This window comes from Taudactylus pleione, unplaced genomic scaffold, assembly GCF_031769625.1.
Source record: "Taudactylus pleione unplaced genomic scaffold, aTauple2 ptg000093l, whole genome shotgun sequence".
NCBI classification, from domain to species: Eukaryota; Metazoa; Chordata; class Amphibia; order Anura; family Myobatrachidae; genus Taudactylus; species Taudactylus pleione.
The window spans coordinates 12,956,290-12,972,740 of NW_028284495.1; the positions used below are offsets into that span (position 1 = coordinate 12,956,290).

Genomic DNA, 16,451 nt, shown 5'->3' on the forward strand with positions numbered 1-16,451 from the left:
AGATGGGGGTTTGGGGTCATTAGAATTAGTTCCAGCATATATTTTGTTACATTTTGGAGGCAGGTAAAATGCTAATATATTGATCATGGTCCAAGTTCATTGACCAGATCAGGGAAGGAAGTAAGTTAGGGGACATGTTATGTTTGGCAAGATGTCATCAGCATAGAGGGCAATTGAAAGAACAAAAAAGAAAAAAAAGATTACCAACATTCTCTGTTCCTGCTAGTTTAATTCAATGTTTTCTGTTTATTACTTTAAATTATTGGTCATTTATAACATGGGTAAATATTTAGGAAAGCCACTTAAAGCAGTGATTTCCAAACATACTGTATGTCACAATGTAAAGCGACATGTGTCATGATAATGCATGAATTCAAGAGAAGTACCTCTTAAAAGAAACTATAATATATGCAATGGAGATTATATGAACTTCTGTGTATTTCAATTGTCAATGAAACAGCTAAGTTATAATCGTTTTTGATTCTCAACCAAACAAATATTTACTCAGGATTGATGTTCTGGATAATAAACTGATCACACAGTGTGGATACAAGTGCTCGATTTGGGTAAAGTGACAAAGCTGAGCACAATGTGCGCTGCTTATACCTAAAACCGAATCTACTTGGATTGTATTTGGATCAATTATAACTGGGTCAGTTGGTATCATTGCCGCATACAATTACATTAGGCCACATTTTGATCTGGAAGCAGCAATAAATTTTGGATTTGTCAATTGAATCAATCACAAACCATTGTACCATGAAACATCATTGTTATAAACTATTAAAATATGATCCATACAGATTGGATTTCATTGGGAATTGTAGGTATATTAATGCGTGGGGTTCATCAAAACACCTAGAAGTTTAGAAACGGGAAAAAAACACTCGTAACAAAAGCAACAATTAAGTATCTACACCAGTGGCTCCCAAACTTTTTTAAATCACAGCTCCTCAGAGTATCAGCATTTTTTCCACAGCACAGCACAGCACAGCACAGCAAAGCACAGCAAAGCACAGCAAAGCACAGCACAAGTTTCTTAATGAGAAATTCAGCGAAAATTAAATGAAGAAAATTGTGCTTATATGTCACCCTTAGGTTCAGTTATGCGGTGGGTGACAGGGCTGTGCTTATTTTTGTCCATATATTTTTTGATTGGCAGACATTAGCACTAGTTTTGCCCATCACACTGACTAAAAATCATTTTATTTGGTACTGGACCACCAACCTGAGGCACCCCTGCAAGTGCCCTGAGGCACCCCAGGGTGACACGGCACCCAGTGTGGGAACCACTGCTCTACACTTAATAAATAAAAAGAGGAAATTAGAAATTAAAAACCTAATGATAAAATGAGTAACATAGAAGCAGGATTTTGCCAGGATACAGATGTGTCCTTTCTCATCTAGCCTCTATGCGCTATGCAGCGCGATATGACTGGCATAAGTGAGCCGCCAGAACCAGTACAAATCTGCTAGCGTCGAAAATGTATCTAAGTCACAATGCGATGTGACTAGCACATACCAGGAGACTGTACTGATTAATTTGATATGCGACACTTTTATATCTGTGTGCAACTGAGACTGAAAAGGAAGCTCGGTGTGAAAAAAAACTGCATCTGTTACATCAAGGCACTTCGTATGCTGATTGAGAGACTTAGCCGCATGCATATATACAAGTGTTACATATCAAAATAATGAGCAGCGTCTCCTGGTGTGTCCTAAAAAAAAAAATTCGCAAAATAGAGGCCAGACACTAGCAGAGGCTCACGGAACCAGACTGCAAAGACAAGTGAGGACACATTTGTATTATCTACATCCTGAGTCTTGAAAACTAACAAACAATGTACATTATTAAATCAATATATAATTAAAAAGATTACTTCTAAAAAAAAGTGCTAGTTATTTCCATGACACATTAGTACAAGTCTTCCAAAAGCCTGTGAAGCTGCGTATCGCAATTTGTACAGTGTTTTATTTCTTTCTTTTTGTGGTGTATACAGAAATTGGTCATGGGAGCCCGGTACTCGGGATGCCAACTGTCAAAAGACTATCGGCTGCATTCCGATGCTGAGATTCCCGACAAGGGATATGCAAGTATGCTAACCCTCCCCCCAACACCATCTAACCCTACTTTTCTGCACCCTAACCTTCCCTACCCCGCGCACCCCGATCGTAAGTAAGCTGTTGTGATCTTGGCATCAGCATCTCCCATCATGTCGGGATTCCGGCGCTGGGATTTCGTCAGCCGACATCCGGATGTAACTACATCCCGTATACAGATTTAAGTTGCCTGATAGATTGTTTTTCCATAAAAATATCTGCACTAATGCGCCAAATGAGCGCTAAAAGCCATATATTAAGATTTCTCTGCAGACAGCAAATTTAAACTAGCTTTGTAGGATTACTTTAAGGCAGAGTTTCACAAACTCTGTTGTCAAAGTCCTGACTTTAAGGATATCCATGCATGAGCACAGGCTACATAATTAGTACCTCAATCATTTTGGTTTATCCATCTGCTCAAGTATGGATTTCTTAAAACATGGACTTTAAGGGTGCTGTGCGTAGAAAATTTGGGTTACACTGTTTTAAGTTATAGGCTTGTTGTTACTGACCACTTTCTTTGGGATGCAGTCACCATTCAAAATGTTGACAGTTATGAAGTAATCATTGTTGAAATGTCAACACAGAACATGTCAACATCTGCAGAATTTTAAAATGTGAATGTCAACATTCTTCAGTGACCGAAGAGTTAGGCTTAGGCACTAGGGGGAGGGTTGGGATTAGGGGGTTACACACCGCTGGAACCACTCCATCACAGCCAGTCATCATCAAGTCACCCTGGACCCACTGAACTAAGGCCCTGATTCAGAGCCGCTCGTAAGCGGCCACTCGTTCGTTCTGACCGATGTTCGCACATCTGCGCATGCGTATGGATTTTAATACGCATGCGCGAACCAGTCAGTGCGGCCGAAAATCGTTTGTTCGCTATATAGCGAATGCCTGCTATTTTGAGTGACAGAAGGAGGCGTATGTGGGTGGTAACAGGGGAAGGTGCTTGAAAACGGGGGTGTGGAATTCGAACGCAGGCGTGCTTAAAGGTCAAAACGGGCGTTTTAATGGTGTGCATAATTAATACAGCAGCGTCATTGACCACGTCACTTGTTTTTTTTTTTACTCAGAACTGCTCGCAAAATAGCGGTTGAAAAAAACAGCCACAAGAATAGCGAGCAGTTCATACGCTGTTCGATGTACTCGATTAATCTAATAAATAGCGGACATGACGTATGGTGCGAGCGGCAAAGGGGCATATTTTTCAAAATTACAACCGCAAGTTTTGCTCGCTCGTTCAGACTTAGAGGCGTGAACAGACCGCAATTAGCGAACGGTTCATTTGAATAGCCACCCCTTGTTTTAGAACGAACGACCGCAAATAGTGAGCGGCTCTGAATGAGGGCCTAAGTCACCACTTGACCATCATGTCGTTTGGTTGACATTCTAATTGTGTCAAAATGTCATCACTGTATATATGATGAATGACGACATGGCAAGTATGTCTTCATGTCAACTTTCTTATGTTGACATAAAGATTGTCAACAAAATATACCCAACTTCTTGGTTATTGCAGAATGTAGGCTCCTGCAGCATTGTGTGAAAAAGAATTTAGAATTTTTGAAATGTGCTACAGGTCCCTTTGTTTTCTTTAACAATATATATAGGAGAAACAAGTATGATAAGAGGTTTGGATTCGGAGCAGTGTTCTACCCAGAAAGTTAGTTATTTTTTTGCATTATGAGGCAGCCAAAGGGGGAGCAGAATGCGCAGACCAGCGGCGAGCCAATCCTATCACATTGTGCACCCTACCCTGCCTCCCATTTGACATCTCACTTACTGTTTGGTGGCACCGAGAAGGAGAGGGGGAGGTTGTGAGGCAGCTATGCTTGCCTCCAGTGCAGGGTGGTCCGGGGTTGAGAGTGGCCGGCATCCTCATTCCGGACGGCTCAGAGCAGTGAGCTACACTGAAAAGTGGCCAATTCCTTGCGCTGTGCTGATGTTTCTATATAAAATGTCAGTACAATGCGACTTTCTAACGCGTCACAGTGCCGAGTGGCAGGGAAATTTTGCCGACTGGACTGCCCGAGAAATCTAGTGTAGGGAGAATTTGGGGTTTGCAAATAATATGTCCCAACTCGGTCCTCCCACCAAATTTGGTTCCTAAAGCAAGCCAACATTTTCCTGATAATCTTGAATCTCGTGTGTTTTGGAATGCATATAAGTTTCTATCTCATCATTTCAGGCACCATTTTACACAGGAGAGTGCATGTAGAGTGTTCTGGGCTGTAGTTGTGCTGCAATAGTCGCCATTAGTGAGAGTTGTAGATGGTTGAAGTGGGTAGGTAGGGTGGAAAAGCAGGCAACTTAATCTGTATGTCCTACTCTGTGAGGGCCAGACACTAGCAAGCAATCTGCAATACAGGCTCCTCTTGTATATATTTGTTTGAACTTGAAGTGAGCTACACTCATACTCACACGCGGGGGGAGGAGGGGGTGTTTCAGAGCACCTAGAAACCCCCCTGCCCGTTGCTCCATCTACCCGCACTACCCCTCCAGTCGCCTCAGGGAGGCTTCATTTGCCGGGAGCCCGCTGAGATTTTGTTACCAGGGGGGACCCGGCTCCTTCCCTGCAGCGACAGCCGGAGGCTGGAGCTCACTCCTGAGCTCCGGCTTCCGGCTCCCGCAGTGAGCACTATGGGAGAGACATCATGACCTCTCTCCCATAGATCTGAGGAGTGGTCGGACCGGGCGGCAGTGGACGCAGGAGCGGAGCTTAAGGTAAGTATTACTGGGGGCACTACTATCGGGGGCATTACCACTGGGAGCACTACTATATGGGGCATTACTACTGGGGCCACTACTACTGTGGGCATTGTGTAAAAGGGGCACTATTGTGTGTCATAACATGAACAAGGGACTAGTGTGTGGCAATAATTGCACTGGTAGTTTAAATTTTGTTCGTACATACTGTTACACACTGTGCATAAGCAAGTTGTATGCCCAGATGCCTTGTTATTTAAATTGTTTTTCACATGGGTATAGGTCTACACTGCAGTATATATATTGTGTATGAGGACAAAGACAGTATGATTTTAAGCACAGATGAGCAAAAAATAATGTGCTGTGCCTGAGTGAGCTGCACCCCCAAAGAGGACATCTTTTCTGGTTTAAAAAAAATCTCAAGTCTTTTATAATTCTATTTAGATATTCCTAGGGAAGATTGTGTGTTTTTGAGACCCATTACTGTACTTACTGGGTGTTTTGGCCCTGCCATATGAACATCAAAATTTTAAGAAAGAAAATGTATGCTTTTTTTAAAAAACAAACAAAACAAAAAAATCATCTAATCTTTTTATTCAATTTAGATATTTCAAGGGAAGATTGTGTATTTTTGAGAGGCAGCTGTACTTGCTAGGTGTTGTGGCCCCATCAGTTGCAAACAAAAAATAAAAGTTGAAAAAATATTTTTCTTGTGATTAAAAAAATAAAAATTCTCAAGTCTTTTAATTCAATTTACCCATTTCAAGGGCATATTGTGTGTGTTTGAGAGGGAGCATATATTACTGTACTTACTGGGTGTTTTGGCTCTGAATCAAAATGATATCATACAAAGCAAAATTCTGACCGCATGAAGACAAAGTTACAAGTTTCCACGTGATTATCACCACTATGCTACAATACAATGAATTTGAATAGTGAAGGCGATAGTATGAATAAGCATAAACTATTATGGAAAATGAAAGAGTCAGTGGGTTATCTCAGCCAAACAAAATTTATGGAAATACAAATAGGTGCCCTCTGGAAATGACTTTTATATTTCCCCTAATTGACATCAGTAGATGTTGCAGTATCAGCTCCAGCTTCTCAAATCTCTTCTGGAGGTCATAGCAGCAGCATACATCTCGTTTTGGACAGTCACTTGTCACAGGAGTTGATGTTCTGTGTCTTGCAAGAGCATCCATCAACCGCTTCTCTTCGAGGCTTATAAGCCCCGTTTCCTCCAGCTTCGCCACAGATACAGAGTATGTAGCATCGATTACAGCCTGAGCTGTGATAGATCCATCAGCCAACACTAATATAGCACGTAATGTTTGTTGAGTTTCTGGAGACTATTGCTCAGTTTGCATTTGGAAGTTTGGTTTAACTTTTTTTCCCATGTTTCCAATTTACTGTTACAGATTTACTTTTCCTTTTAGTAGTAATAATTTACCTTCCACTAAATAGTACTCCACCTTCAAACACCTGTACTGGCCTTGGGTCTGTGATTTGCTGGTTGGAGAGGTTTGTTATTAACTTATTATTTATCCTTTCTACTAGGCTGTTACTTTGGCTCTTCATTTGAAAACTCACATTTAGAAGCTTAGTTTTTAATAGTTTGTTCCATGTTTCTGATTTATCTTTCCTTATTGTAATAAATGCTTTACCGTCCACTAAAGATGCCACCTCCAATCATCTATACTGCCTCTGGCCAGTGTTTTGTAGTTTGGAGTAAGTTTGATGGTGATCTATAGTTTTCTTAACCATTTTACTAGACATTACTCCAGAAGCAATCGCCTATATTAGGCCTAAGGACTGGGATTTACTGCTTGGAGAAGTGTGTCGGTAATATATTCGTTCTTGATTAATGAAAACAATGTATAGGGTCATATAGTTTATTAAACTGCCATCCGGTCTGCCACTGCAGTGCCACTATGTTTCATTGATGTGCTATATTCTCTTAAACTGCCATGTGTTTGTGTCGCTGCTCTGTAGCTTAGTTTAGTCAGCCAGCTCGCTGCAGCCTTTGGCCAATATTGGTGAAAACAATATTGTGGCTGTGAGGTGGTCAAAACTTACTGGAAATTAATGTTATTGATGGTAATAATACTGTAAGAGCAAAAACAGGTCAAAATCACATTATTTAGCTGATTTTATCAATTTTTAAAGAAATCCAAAACCAAAACATTTAAGGGTAATTTTCCAAAATCAAAACACGAAGATGATTTAGAACCAAAACATGGGGGTCTGCACACATCTGTATAAATAACTTAAAATCAGCCTGGACAGATCAGTGTCCCAAAATTAAAATGTACTCCCAGCTCATTCTTAATTTTGCAATTAGCACCTGAAGAAATGTATTAACCTTTCCATTTATTTGTCCCAAAACCACTCCATAGCTAATATCAGAGCTAAAAAATCAAAACATGAACACAGTGCACCAGATCATTGAGTTTTGTCTTCACAATGATCACTCAAGCAAAGCCCAAACAGGATTTGCAAGTGCTGTATAACTGACCCCCAATATTTCATAGCACAGAACCTCGACAAGCCTTCACACAAAATATATGGTTGATAAGGTGCTGCAGTGTAGTAGAATCTGAAAAGGTTTCAAGCTGCGAGACTGTGGCCTATCCCTTACCTGCCAAATACTGTACTAGACATTTAATGAAGGTACTACTGCATCACATAATAGCATTGTAAGGTGTACCCAAAAGCAGTTTTCAATACTTTGCATGCTGCTATTACATGGCCCTGCCTGTACAATCAGAGAAAAGTAGTGGAGAGAAGTCTGACTAAATAAAATGCAAGGATCAATGATGTAGAAATTCCTCTTCTCAGTGATGCTCAATACAGCTAGTAACATTGTGGAATTATGGGCATACTGATAAATGGAAACAAATACAGTATTCTTAGGTGAATAGTGCCAACTTCACCTTATTTTTATATATATATATATATATATATATATGTATGTATATATATATATATATATATATAATTTTTTACAGATATTACAAATAACTTGATTCTTTGACTAAAACTTGAGCAATTCAGTTTGGCGTGTAGCACGGTAGCCATGTGTGTGTGTGTGTGTGTGTGTGTGTGTATTTATATATACCTATCCCTGTATCATGCAGCGAATTAGCAGACTGAAGTCCACCACCAGCCGTAGTACACTAGAGAAATAGGAAGGAAGGTTGCATTACCAGAAATTCAGTGTTGCTTTTCATGAGAGTGACATTGTCTCATGGAATTAGGCCTAACATGCTACATGGCAAACTGAATTGTCTTGAGAAACAACACAAAACAGAGGTCCACCGAGCAGACCCTCCAGTTTGAGCTAACCTGTCCATTTACCTTTTCAAATAACATTTCACAAATACTGAAACCAGGACCAGGCAAATCACTCCATATCTTTAACAATCGTTAAGTTCCCCCAAAATATGTTCTTGTGTCACTGTTTTCCATCCCAATACCGCACCACATTGTGAGGTGCAGCAATATCCTTAAATTATTCTTTTTGTTTCCTGCTCTGTACAAAAGTTAATGTTATAATGCTGCACATAGCCAGTGGCGGTGTGACAAGAAAAACCTTAACCTAATACTTCATCACTTACCTAAACCTGATTTTTTTAGCCGCTTTAAGTGCTGGCTTATTTGTTTTCCTGGAGGTGATTTTTGCCCTTGCTTGGTTTCCTTATCAGAACTGTCCGCTTCACCATTTTTTGATTCAGACCCTTAAAAAAACATAACATAACACAACATAACTACATATTTTATTTCTGTTTCCCCTTTAGCTACACAAACACATCATCTTGGCATGCTTTCTTATATGGTCCAGAACATCCTCCTTCGCTGAAAGCTCTTTTTCTTTCAGTACACCAGAGACAATAGAAACAAGAGGATGCTGAATCAGATAGGAATGCAATCAATAACTTGCTGCGCGCTAAAGCAGATAAGAGAAATACCATCCAGCTAATACTGCGCTTTGAAGGGTAACCCCAAAGAGATTGTACTAGCTTCTGGAACCATCATTATTAAGTCAGTACAACAGTTATCCCCTCCCAATCTTTCCTTCTACAAATATCCGGGCCTTTCATCTAATTATATAGCAATTATTGTTGTGACAACAGAAACTTAAATATATTATTTAAAAATCCGTTCTCTGCCAATTACATTTGGGAGAAACCTAATTCAAATTCATAGCTATTTTCTTTAGGTTACTGCAGCTTTAAGATAAAGACAACAGTGTGAAATAAGAAAAGCCATGGTAACAAATAGGAATAATATTATGAATAATAATAGACAATACAGTCGCCACACGTGACCCAGGCTCTCTACCATGTACCACAGTAACGTCAACATTGACACAATAGCTTTAATTCCTACATTTTCCATCTCCTTGCGATAACATACATATTATGGTTATTACAGATGTACTGTAAAAGGGAAAAATGAAAGTTAGGAAATGATTCTCTAAGTACAGAAAATAATAAGTACTGGAAATAATTAAACACTGAAGAAAAAATGATAGCCAGCAAAACTATGAATAAACGTAGCTATGACTACAACTCCTCTCGCATACAAAAAAAAATATATATATATATATATAAACATAGGAAGGCAGAGAATAAACACAAAATGCTTACTTATAGTTTACAAAAAGTATATGTTTATACATTATGTAAACAAGTACATACAACTGCTTAGCGTTCAGGTGAAAACACAAGATCAATATTGCAATATAAATGTCATAGTAGAAGAATAATCTGAATGACACATAACTACCACCCTACTCACTTATTTACACACAAACACACACACAAATACATTGATACTTTCGTTAACGCTGTAAAGGCAAATTACACAAAATAATATAGTGTGTAACTGAGCTACATTTGCAGGTATTTAGCGCCAGCATGTGGTCCCGGATTATATATATTTTTTCAACCAGACTACAGTGATTGGTTTCCCGTATATTCCTGCAGCAGTAGAGCAGTTTTGTTATGCGCTTTGAATGGTAAAACATACTTACGCATGTAAAGGTGTGTGCACAATAGAAGCAGAAACACAAATCTCTGAACAGAGAGAATTTTATAAAACTGAGAAGACAGCCGTATAGCTCCATTTATGCAGCTCTCCCTTTCTCACAATGCCCTCCATTCACAAAGGCTGAAGTGAGTTGATTTTGAAATATAATGTGCAGTCTTTATCATCTTTACCTGAAGGTGAATCCGACTGCTCGTCAGACACCTTTAGGGGTGTCAGGACGACACGAGGGACAGTCTTGTTTACCATCATAGATACCCCATTTCTTCTCTTCTGCTGCTGCCTCAAAGCCTAAACAAAGAGAAATAATACAGTGTAATGTTTAACAGGAACATCAGCCAGCACTACATTAAAGCAAGCACTGAGACGCCAGTACATTAGACACATACACAGCACACAATATCAGGTTAACAACCCCTATTAATGATATCATGCCGCTCACCTTTAGACAAAGCAATATTAAAACTTGGAAGTTCCAAACACAGACTGCACCTAACTGCATTTATATCACAGCTCATGACAACAAAGGCATCTGTAGCCGATTGTACTACCTCCAAGTCACCACATCAGGCACATCACACCAGGATTTTCAAGCCAAATAAAAAGCGTTAAGTGTTTAAAATCAGGCTGGAAATGTGTGTATGTATGTCTGCACATCTCTCGCAGGTGCATCTGCTTCGGTATCCTGCTCAGTCAATCAAGTTAAACAGAGAGTGTCATCAGTATGTACAGCATGTAAGGACTACAGTATTGATGCACTCGCTCAGCCGTGTGGAGTGCTGCACAAAAATCACTGAACACGGCAAGAATCGTTTATTTCTGAGAGGAGAAGGAATCGCTCCCAGCCTAGGAATACTTGCAGTACTTGCAGGGCTCCTGCCTGCCTGACTTTGGGGATTAACCTTCAAGCTACCAACAGAAGGTGATTCGGAAAATGTAGAAAACAGAAAATAAACAAGGAATAGCGCCCACAGACGATGAAGCAGAAAAGTGCTATGGGTATGCTAATGTTTAGTTAATAGATCTCGTCATTAACCGTGATGGTCTGAGATCTCAGGCACTCAAGCATCCTTTGTTTCCGTGTTTCTAAGGATACATTTGTAACCAATTCCTGCCACTTTAGAGTTAATGTTTTGTTTGTTTTCGTGTTTTTTTTCCAGCAAGCTGCTGTAAATCAACAAAGATAAAACAACATCATCAACAAACACACATCACCCCATAAAATGACACGAGAATGGTACACTGAAGAAATATTTAAATGGTCTTCTCAAGTCTATAATGTTATAGATCTATCAACATGTAAATGCAGCTTTTACACTTAGTTATGCACAGTAACTCATGTTTTTCAAAATCAACCAACTGTTACCAATAAAAACCGATGGTTACAAGCCAAATTATTCATGCACTTCAATGATTCAATTGCAGAATGTTGTCACATACGCATTCATTGCTACATCCATCCTGTATTCAAAACGGGGACAAATCCAAAACAACAACAAAAAGATACACTTCTTACGGAAAAGCAATCCAAAAGAAAAGGACATAATGTGTAAGTGTGATGACAATACATTCCTAATCAATTTATAGCACCATCCATCTTTAGGAACAGATTATCCATTTTGTTTCACAGCAAAAGGAAAATGATACGGAGCTTGTAAAAGCCAGAGGCAGCGTTTGAGCTGATAATACACTATGATAATGGGAGTGAGGGAATTATTTGTTCATTTATTCTTTCTTAATTATTGTGATAGTAGCACTATGGGGCCAATGTATCAAAGCTGGGAGAGAGATACAATTGTGAGAGATAAAGTACTAACCAATCAGCTTCCAATTTACATTTTGCAGGCTGTGTTATAAGAGGATAGTTAGTAGCTGATTGTTTGGTCATTTATTTTTTTTACAATTTTATCACTCTCTCAGGTTTGATAAATACCCCCCTATATACACTAAGTTTTTAGCCTACGCACCATTTCTGCCAAATATGACACTACCACAATGAATAAAGTTGCAATATAATTTAACACGCAATAAAAGACATACAATTCTGTCATTCAGTTGTACTCTCTATATACTGGCCACATTACCTGTGTGAACAGAAATTATTATTATAAAAGCATTGAAACATGGGTATTTTCTTCAAGTCATAGACACAAATAAATGCTAGAAAACCCATAGAGTGAACACAGCAAATTTAGAACACCATGTGAAATACAGCTTTACAAAGATGAGGAAGTGACTTAAAGACAATTTACACCTGATCAGTTATATTATCTATTTACTGACAAAGCAGCTAAGGTCATGGTTCCCACAGTGGACATTCTATTCCATATATTTGTATATAATAGACGTCCATCATAAACACTTACATATTCACCATTCACATGGCAATGCTTTGTTTTTTTACAAGCCCAATTGGCAGAAGATCATTGCAATCCAAACAATTGTAATGGAGAAGTAAACACACATTAAATCATTGCATTCTAGGGGATCGGTTTGTGTGTCAAGATGACAAAAGACTACTTTCAAAGGGATCCATTTTAATTCCTATATCCACAGTTTCCGACATGGGCCTATAAGCAGCCTCTTCCTAATATGCTTTCTGAATTAGTAATCGGTTTGCCCTGCTCCAAAGATCTCCACTCATCCTGAGTACCAAAAGCAACCTGGGCCTGGCTAATCTTGATCAGCCCATCTAGTGCCCAAGCTCACTTGCTACTACTCATTTTCTGCATGAAATATCAGACTTCCACCAGTCACACCAGTGGCATGAAACATCTTAAAAAAAAAAAAAAAAAAAAAATATATATATATATATATATATATATATATATATATATATATATATATATATATATATATATATATATATATACACACACACACACACACACACACACACACATATATATATTGTATATGTTTTTGCCATACAGGGCGCATAATGAGCCTAAACACAGGTAGTCATTTTCGTTTGAATGGACAGTTTGAAGTTATGATTGTATACCATCTGAAGTATTGAGTAACATAGGCTAAAATATTAATGAGAGAAGGCATTTCTCTTCAGTGAACTGAAGTGGGGGAAACTGCTCTATGAACACTTGCAGGTTGTGCAGGAACATTTGGTCAGAGGAATTTGTGAGAGATGTTACCAGTTAATTAATATTACAGGTAATTTCTATAAAGACAGCAAATGCTGGATAAATGTATTCAATAAAGACATTAAAAAGTATAATACAGTCCAACTGCTATTATACTGCAATATATATACTGCATATAATATTGCGATAGCATTAGGCGTTGAGTAAGTTTGTTTACAATGTTTTATTTCATGCTGCCTTTTCTTTTTATTCCAATGCTGAACAAGTGCTGTACTGACACGGTGTACAGTAATGGATTTAATGCAGACCCACATTTCAAAGCAGGTAACTTGCCTCTTAATTCCACAGTGCTGCCCCCACCCCACTATGAAACACCCACCCTCCCCAGCAGTCCTCTACCACACCAAGCAATGGTGACAGAAACAAATATATATGCAAATGAATGGCCACTTTTTTATCACTCCAATACAATGCAATTATTTAAATTGTATAGGTGTATATGAAAAATAAATGTGTGGTCACTGTTATAGGGATTGAGACCTCACTTGGTTAATATTAGAAAACAAATGGGTTTCAAACTGAAAAGTTTCATATTCTCTTCACAAATTACCAATGTCAAGTTTGTCATGGGTGTCTGCAATCAACTGAGATCAATGGGCCTGATTCAGCAAGGAACGCAGTTGCTAATATGCACGCAATCGTTCGATTGTTGCGTTCTGTGCATGCATTGCAGTGCACTTGCGCGAACTAGCAGTAGCGATGGGAACTGAGATTGCAGAGGTCACGCAGACCCAGAGCACAGTGACTGACAGGAAGTGCCGTTTTTGGGTGATGACGGGGTGATAGGGAGAACGCAGACGTACCGGTGTGTTGCAACGCTGTAGCAGGGGCGTGCATAAATTATCCACTGCGTGGCCATAAGCAGCCATAGCACTGATAGCATGCGTGGCTGTTAGCAATTTCTGAGTAAGGTCAGGGCTTGTGCAAGTGTGCATATGAGTCTGATGTTACCGATGGTTTTCACTATGTTCCCCAGTATACGGATGTGAGTAAGGGGAAGTGGGCGTCCTTATGTCTGGCTATGTGAATGCACACATTTACATAGCACCGCTGATATTAGCAACTGCGGTACGTGCGTATAAGCAGAATTGTGATCTGTGGTGAATCAGGCCCACTAACCTCACAGCTCTCACCATAAATGTACTCAGTTTTACACTCGTATACACAGCTGCCTGTGGAAAGCAAAAAACCCTATGATGATGAACTGCTTTCGCTCAGCTATTTTGGGGATGTTAAAAAGTTCAAGGACAAACCACAAATATTCCTGTCCATCATCACTAGCTGAAGAGGTTTAACCAACTCAACTAATGCACTTTACTTAAGATTAGTTTTATTTGAGCGGTGTGGAGTCTATAAATTAAAAATTGTATTAACATATACAGAAAGAGTTTAGGAAATAATGAGTGGTTGAATTTTTATTTTGTAAATCATGAAAATAATAATATATATGCTATAAAGGAGAATTAACTATACTATGTAGCATTCATTGAATACCTAAACAGCTCTGTTTAGTCAGAACTTCATTCAGTAGCAGCTCACTGTACGTTGTCATATGACTGTGGAAGACCTACATGACTAGTCATAGAATAACAATGTCTGATACAAAGGACATCTTTATCATTTTGCATTTCATGCTAAAAGACAGACTTTCCCTTTCTCGTATACAATCCAACTCACACTGTAAGTGATGTCAGAAACTAGTTGTGGCCGTGTCTTATTGTTATCCAGTGACTAGAGCAGGGGTGTCAAACTCGCGGCTCTCCAGCTGTTGTGTGACTGCATATCCCAGCATGCCCTACCACAGTTTTAGCATGCCCTAAAAGCAAAACAGTGGCAGTGCATGCTGGGATGTGTAGTTCCACTGCAGCTGGAGAGCCGTGAGTTTGACACACCTGGACTAGAGGAAAAGTTCCACACAGACCAAGGTGCTGGATGCTAACAGCAGGCAACTTTAGCCCTATCCTTATCTTTCCAGCCCTACAGCTGAACTACCATAGTGATTTTAAACTAAATCGATTGTACTCAAATGGCTGACAGCTGTGGGACGATGGATACGATCACCTGTGTTAGGTTTATACTGTGGAAGTCAATATTTCTGAGTGAAAAGTACCCGGTCCCATAAGAACAGATGCATACCTCCCAATATGACCCTCTCCAGGAGGGACATGATGCTCTGTTCCTGGACTTCCCTGGTAATTTAGGATTGCCATCACCTGTGTTGAACTAGTTCATTGATAAGAAAAGGGCTCCATACATTAGCGATGGATTGCCCCGATCCCGCGGTGCTGCATCCCGGCATCGCAGGATCGCAGAAATCCAACATGTTGGATTTTCCCGATTTGACGATCGCGATCAAAAAACAATCGTGATTGTCTAATCGGGAACATTTAACATGTAAAAATTCAGCGATCCTGCGACGGATCGCTGAACATCGTTGGTGGGAGGTCAGTGTTGCCACCCGGAAACGCCGGCATTTCCCAACGCATCGCCGGATCGCGACAAACAGTCGCTGATGTATGGGCACCTAAAGGTGTTTCACCTCAGGTGATGGCAATCCTAAATTACCAGGGAAGTCCAGGAACAGAGCATCATGTCCCTCCTGGAGAGGGTCATGTTAGATGGTATGCAGATGACAATCAGAGCAACATTACAGAGGCAGTGTTCCTCAATGCAGATCACATATCGTTTTAATGCTACATACAATTCATTCATTGTATACACAGGGACTGATCCACAGCCGCCACTGCGTGCCTGCAAAGTAGCTGCAGATTTCCGCCATATTCAGAGTCAGCTAAATGTAAGCGGTTGTACCATGCCAATACACCCGCTTGTGAAAGCAGCCAACATCATTATCAGCACAGATTTGTAAGAGTCCTATCCTGGGTGCAAATAGTCCATCCAATGTTGCCAGATCTTTGTATACGCTTAATGCAGAATAGGACGCAATTCTGTCTACACGCGCAGGGAAAACTCATGCTAAGTGCAAGTGCCTCGTGGCCACCCAGTTACACTAATTTAGCCACAAATGGAGATTTGGCTGACTTCCATGCTGCTCTGAATAGCCCAGAAGGTCTGCAAAGATGCAAATGTTCACTTCCAATACATGCACAGTGCGAAAAATTGCAGATGTCTCCATTTCAGACCCAGTGTATTATAATTGGTGAGATAAAAGTAGAACCTGCTTAATCGGTTTAATCAAAACATTCCTTCACTATTGTTAATTAGAGAGAAAAAAATGATTATATTACAAGTGAAAAAACACGAGTATATTAAAAAAATAATGAGTTCATACTAATACAACAGTTGTACTTTTGTATAATGAATTACAGTATGTATATAGCGAACAGCTTGTGTTCTAAATATAGATGAATAGACGACTGTAGGCAATGCAGATAGAGACTATTACCCTTAGTTACCAACATTTCTAGATAC

General features: G+C 39.5%; 1 protein-coding gene across 1 annotated transcript in view; it reads right to left on the reverse strand.

Moving 5' to 3' along the window:
- The window catches only part of ASXL3 (ASXL transcriptional regulator 3), a 98,359-nt gene that overhangs the window by 42,557 nt on the left and 39,351 nt on the right, over positions 1-16,451 (reverse strand). The window contains exons 4-5 of the mRNA XM_088469771.1: positions 10,035-10,152; positions 8,430-8,549 (exon numbers count right to left, since the gene is read on the reverse strand). Coding sequence (XP_088325897.1) covers positions 8,430-8,549; positions 10,035-10,152 — 238 coding nt within the window. The remainder of the gene's footprint in view (positions 1-8,429; positions 8,550-10,034; positions 10,153-16,451) is intronic.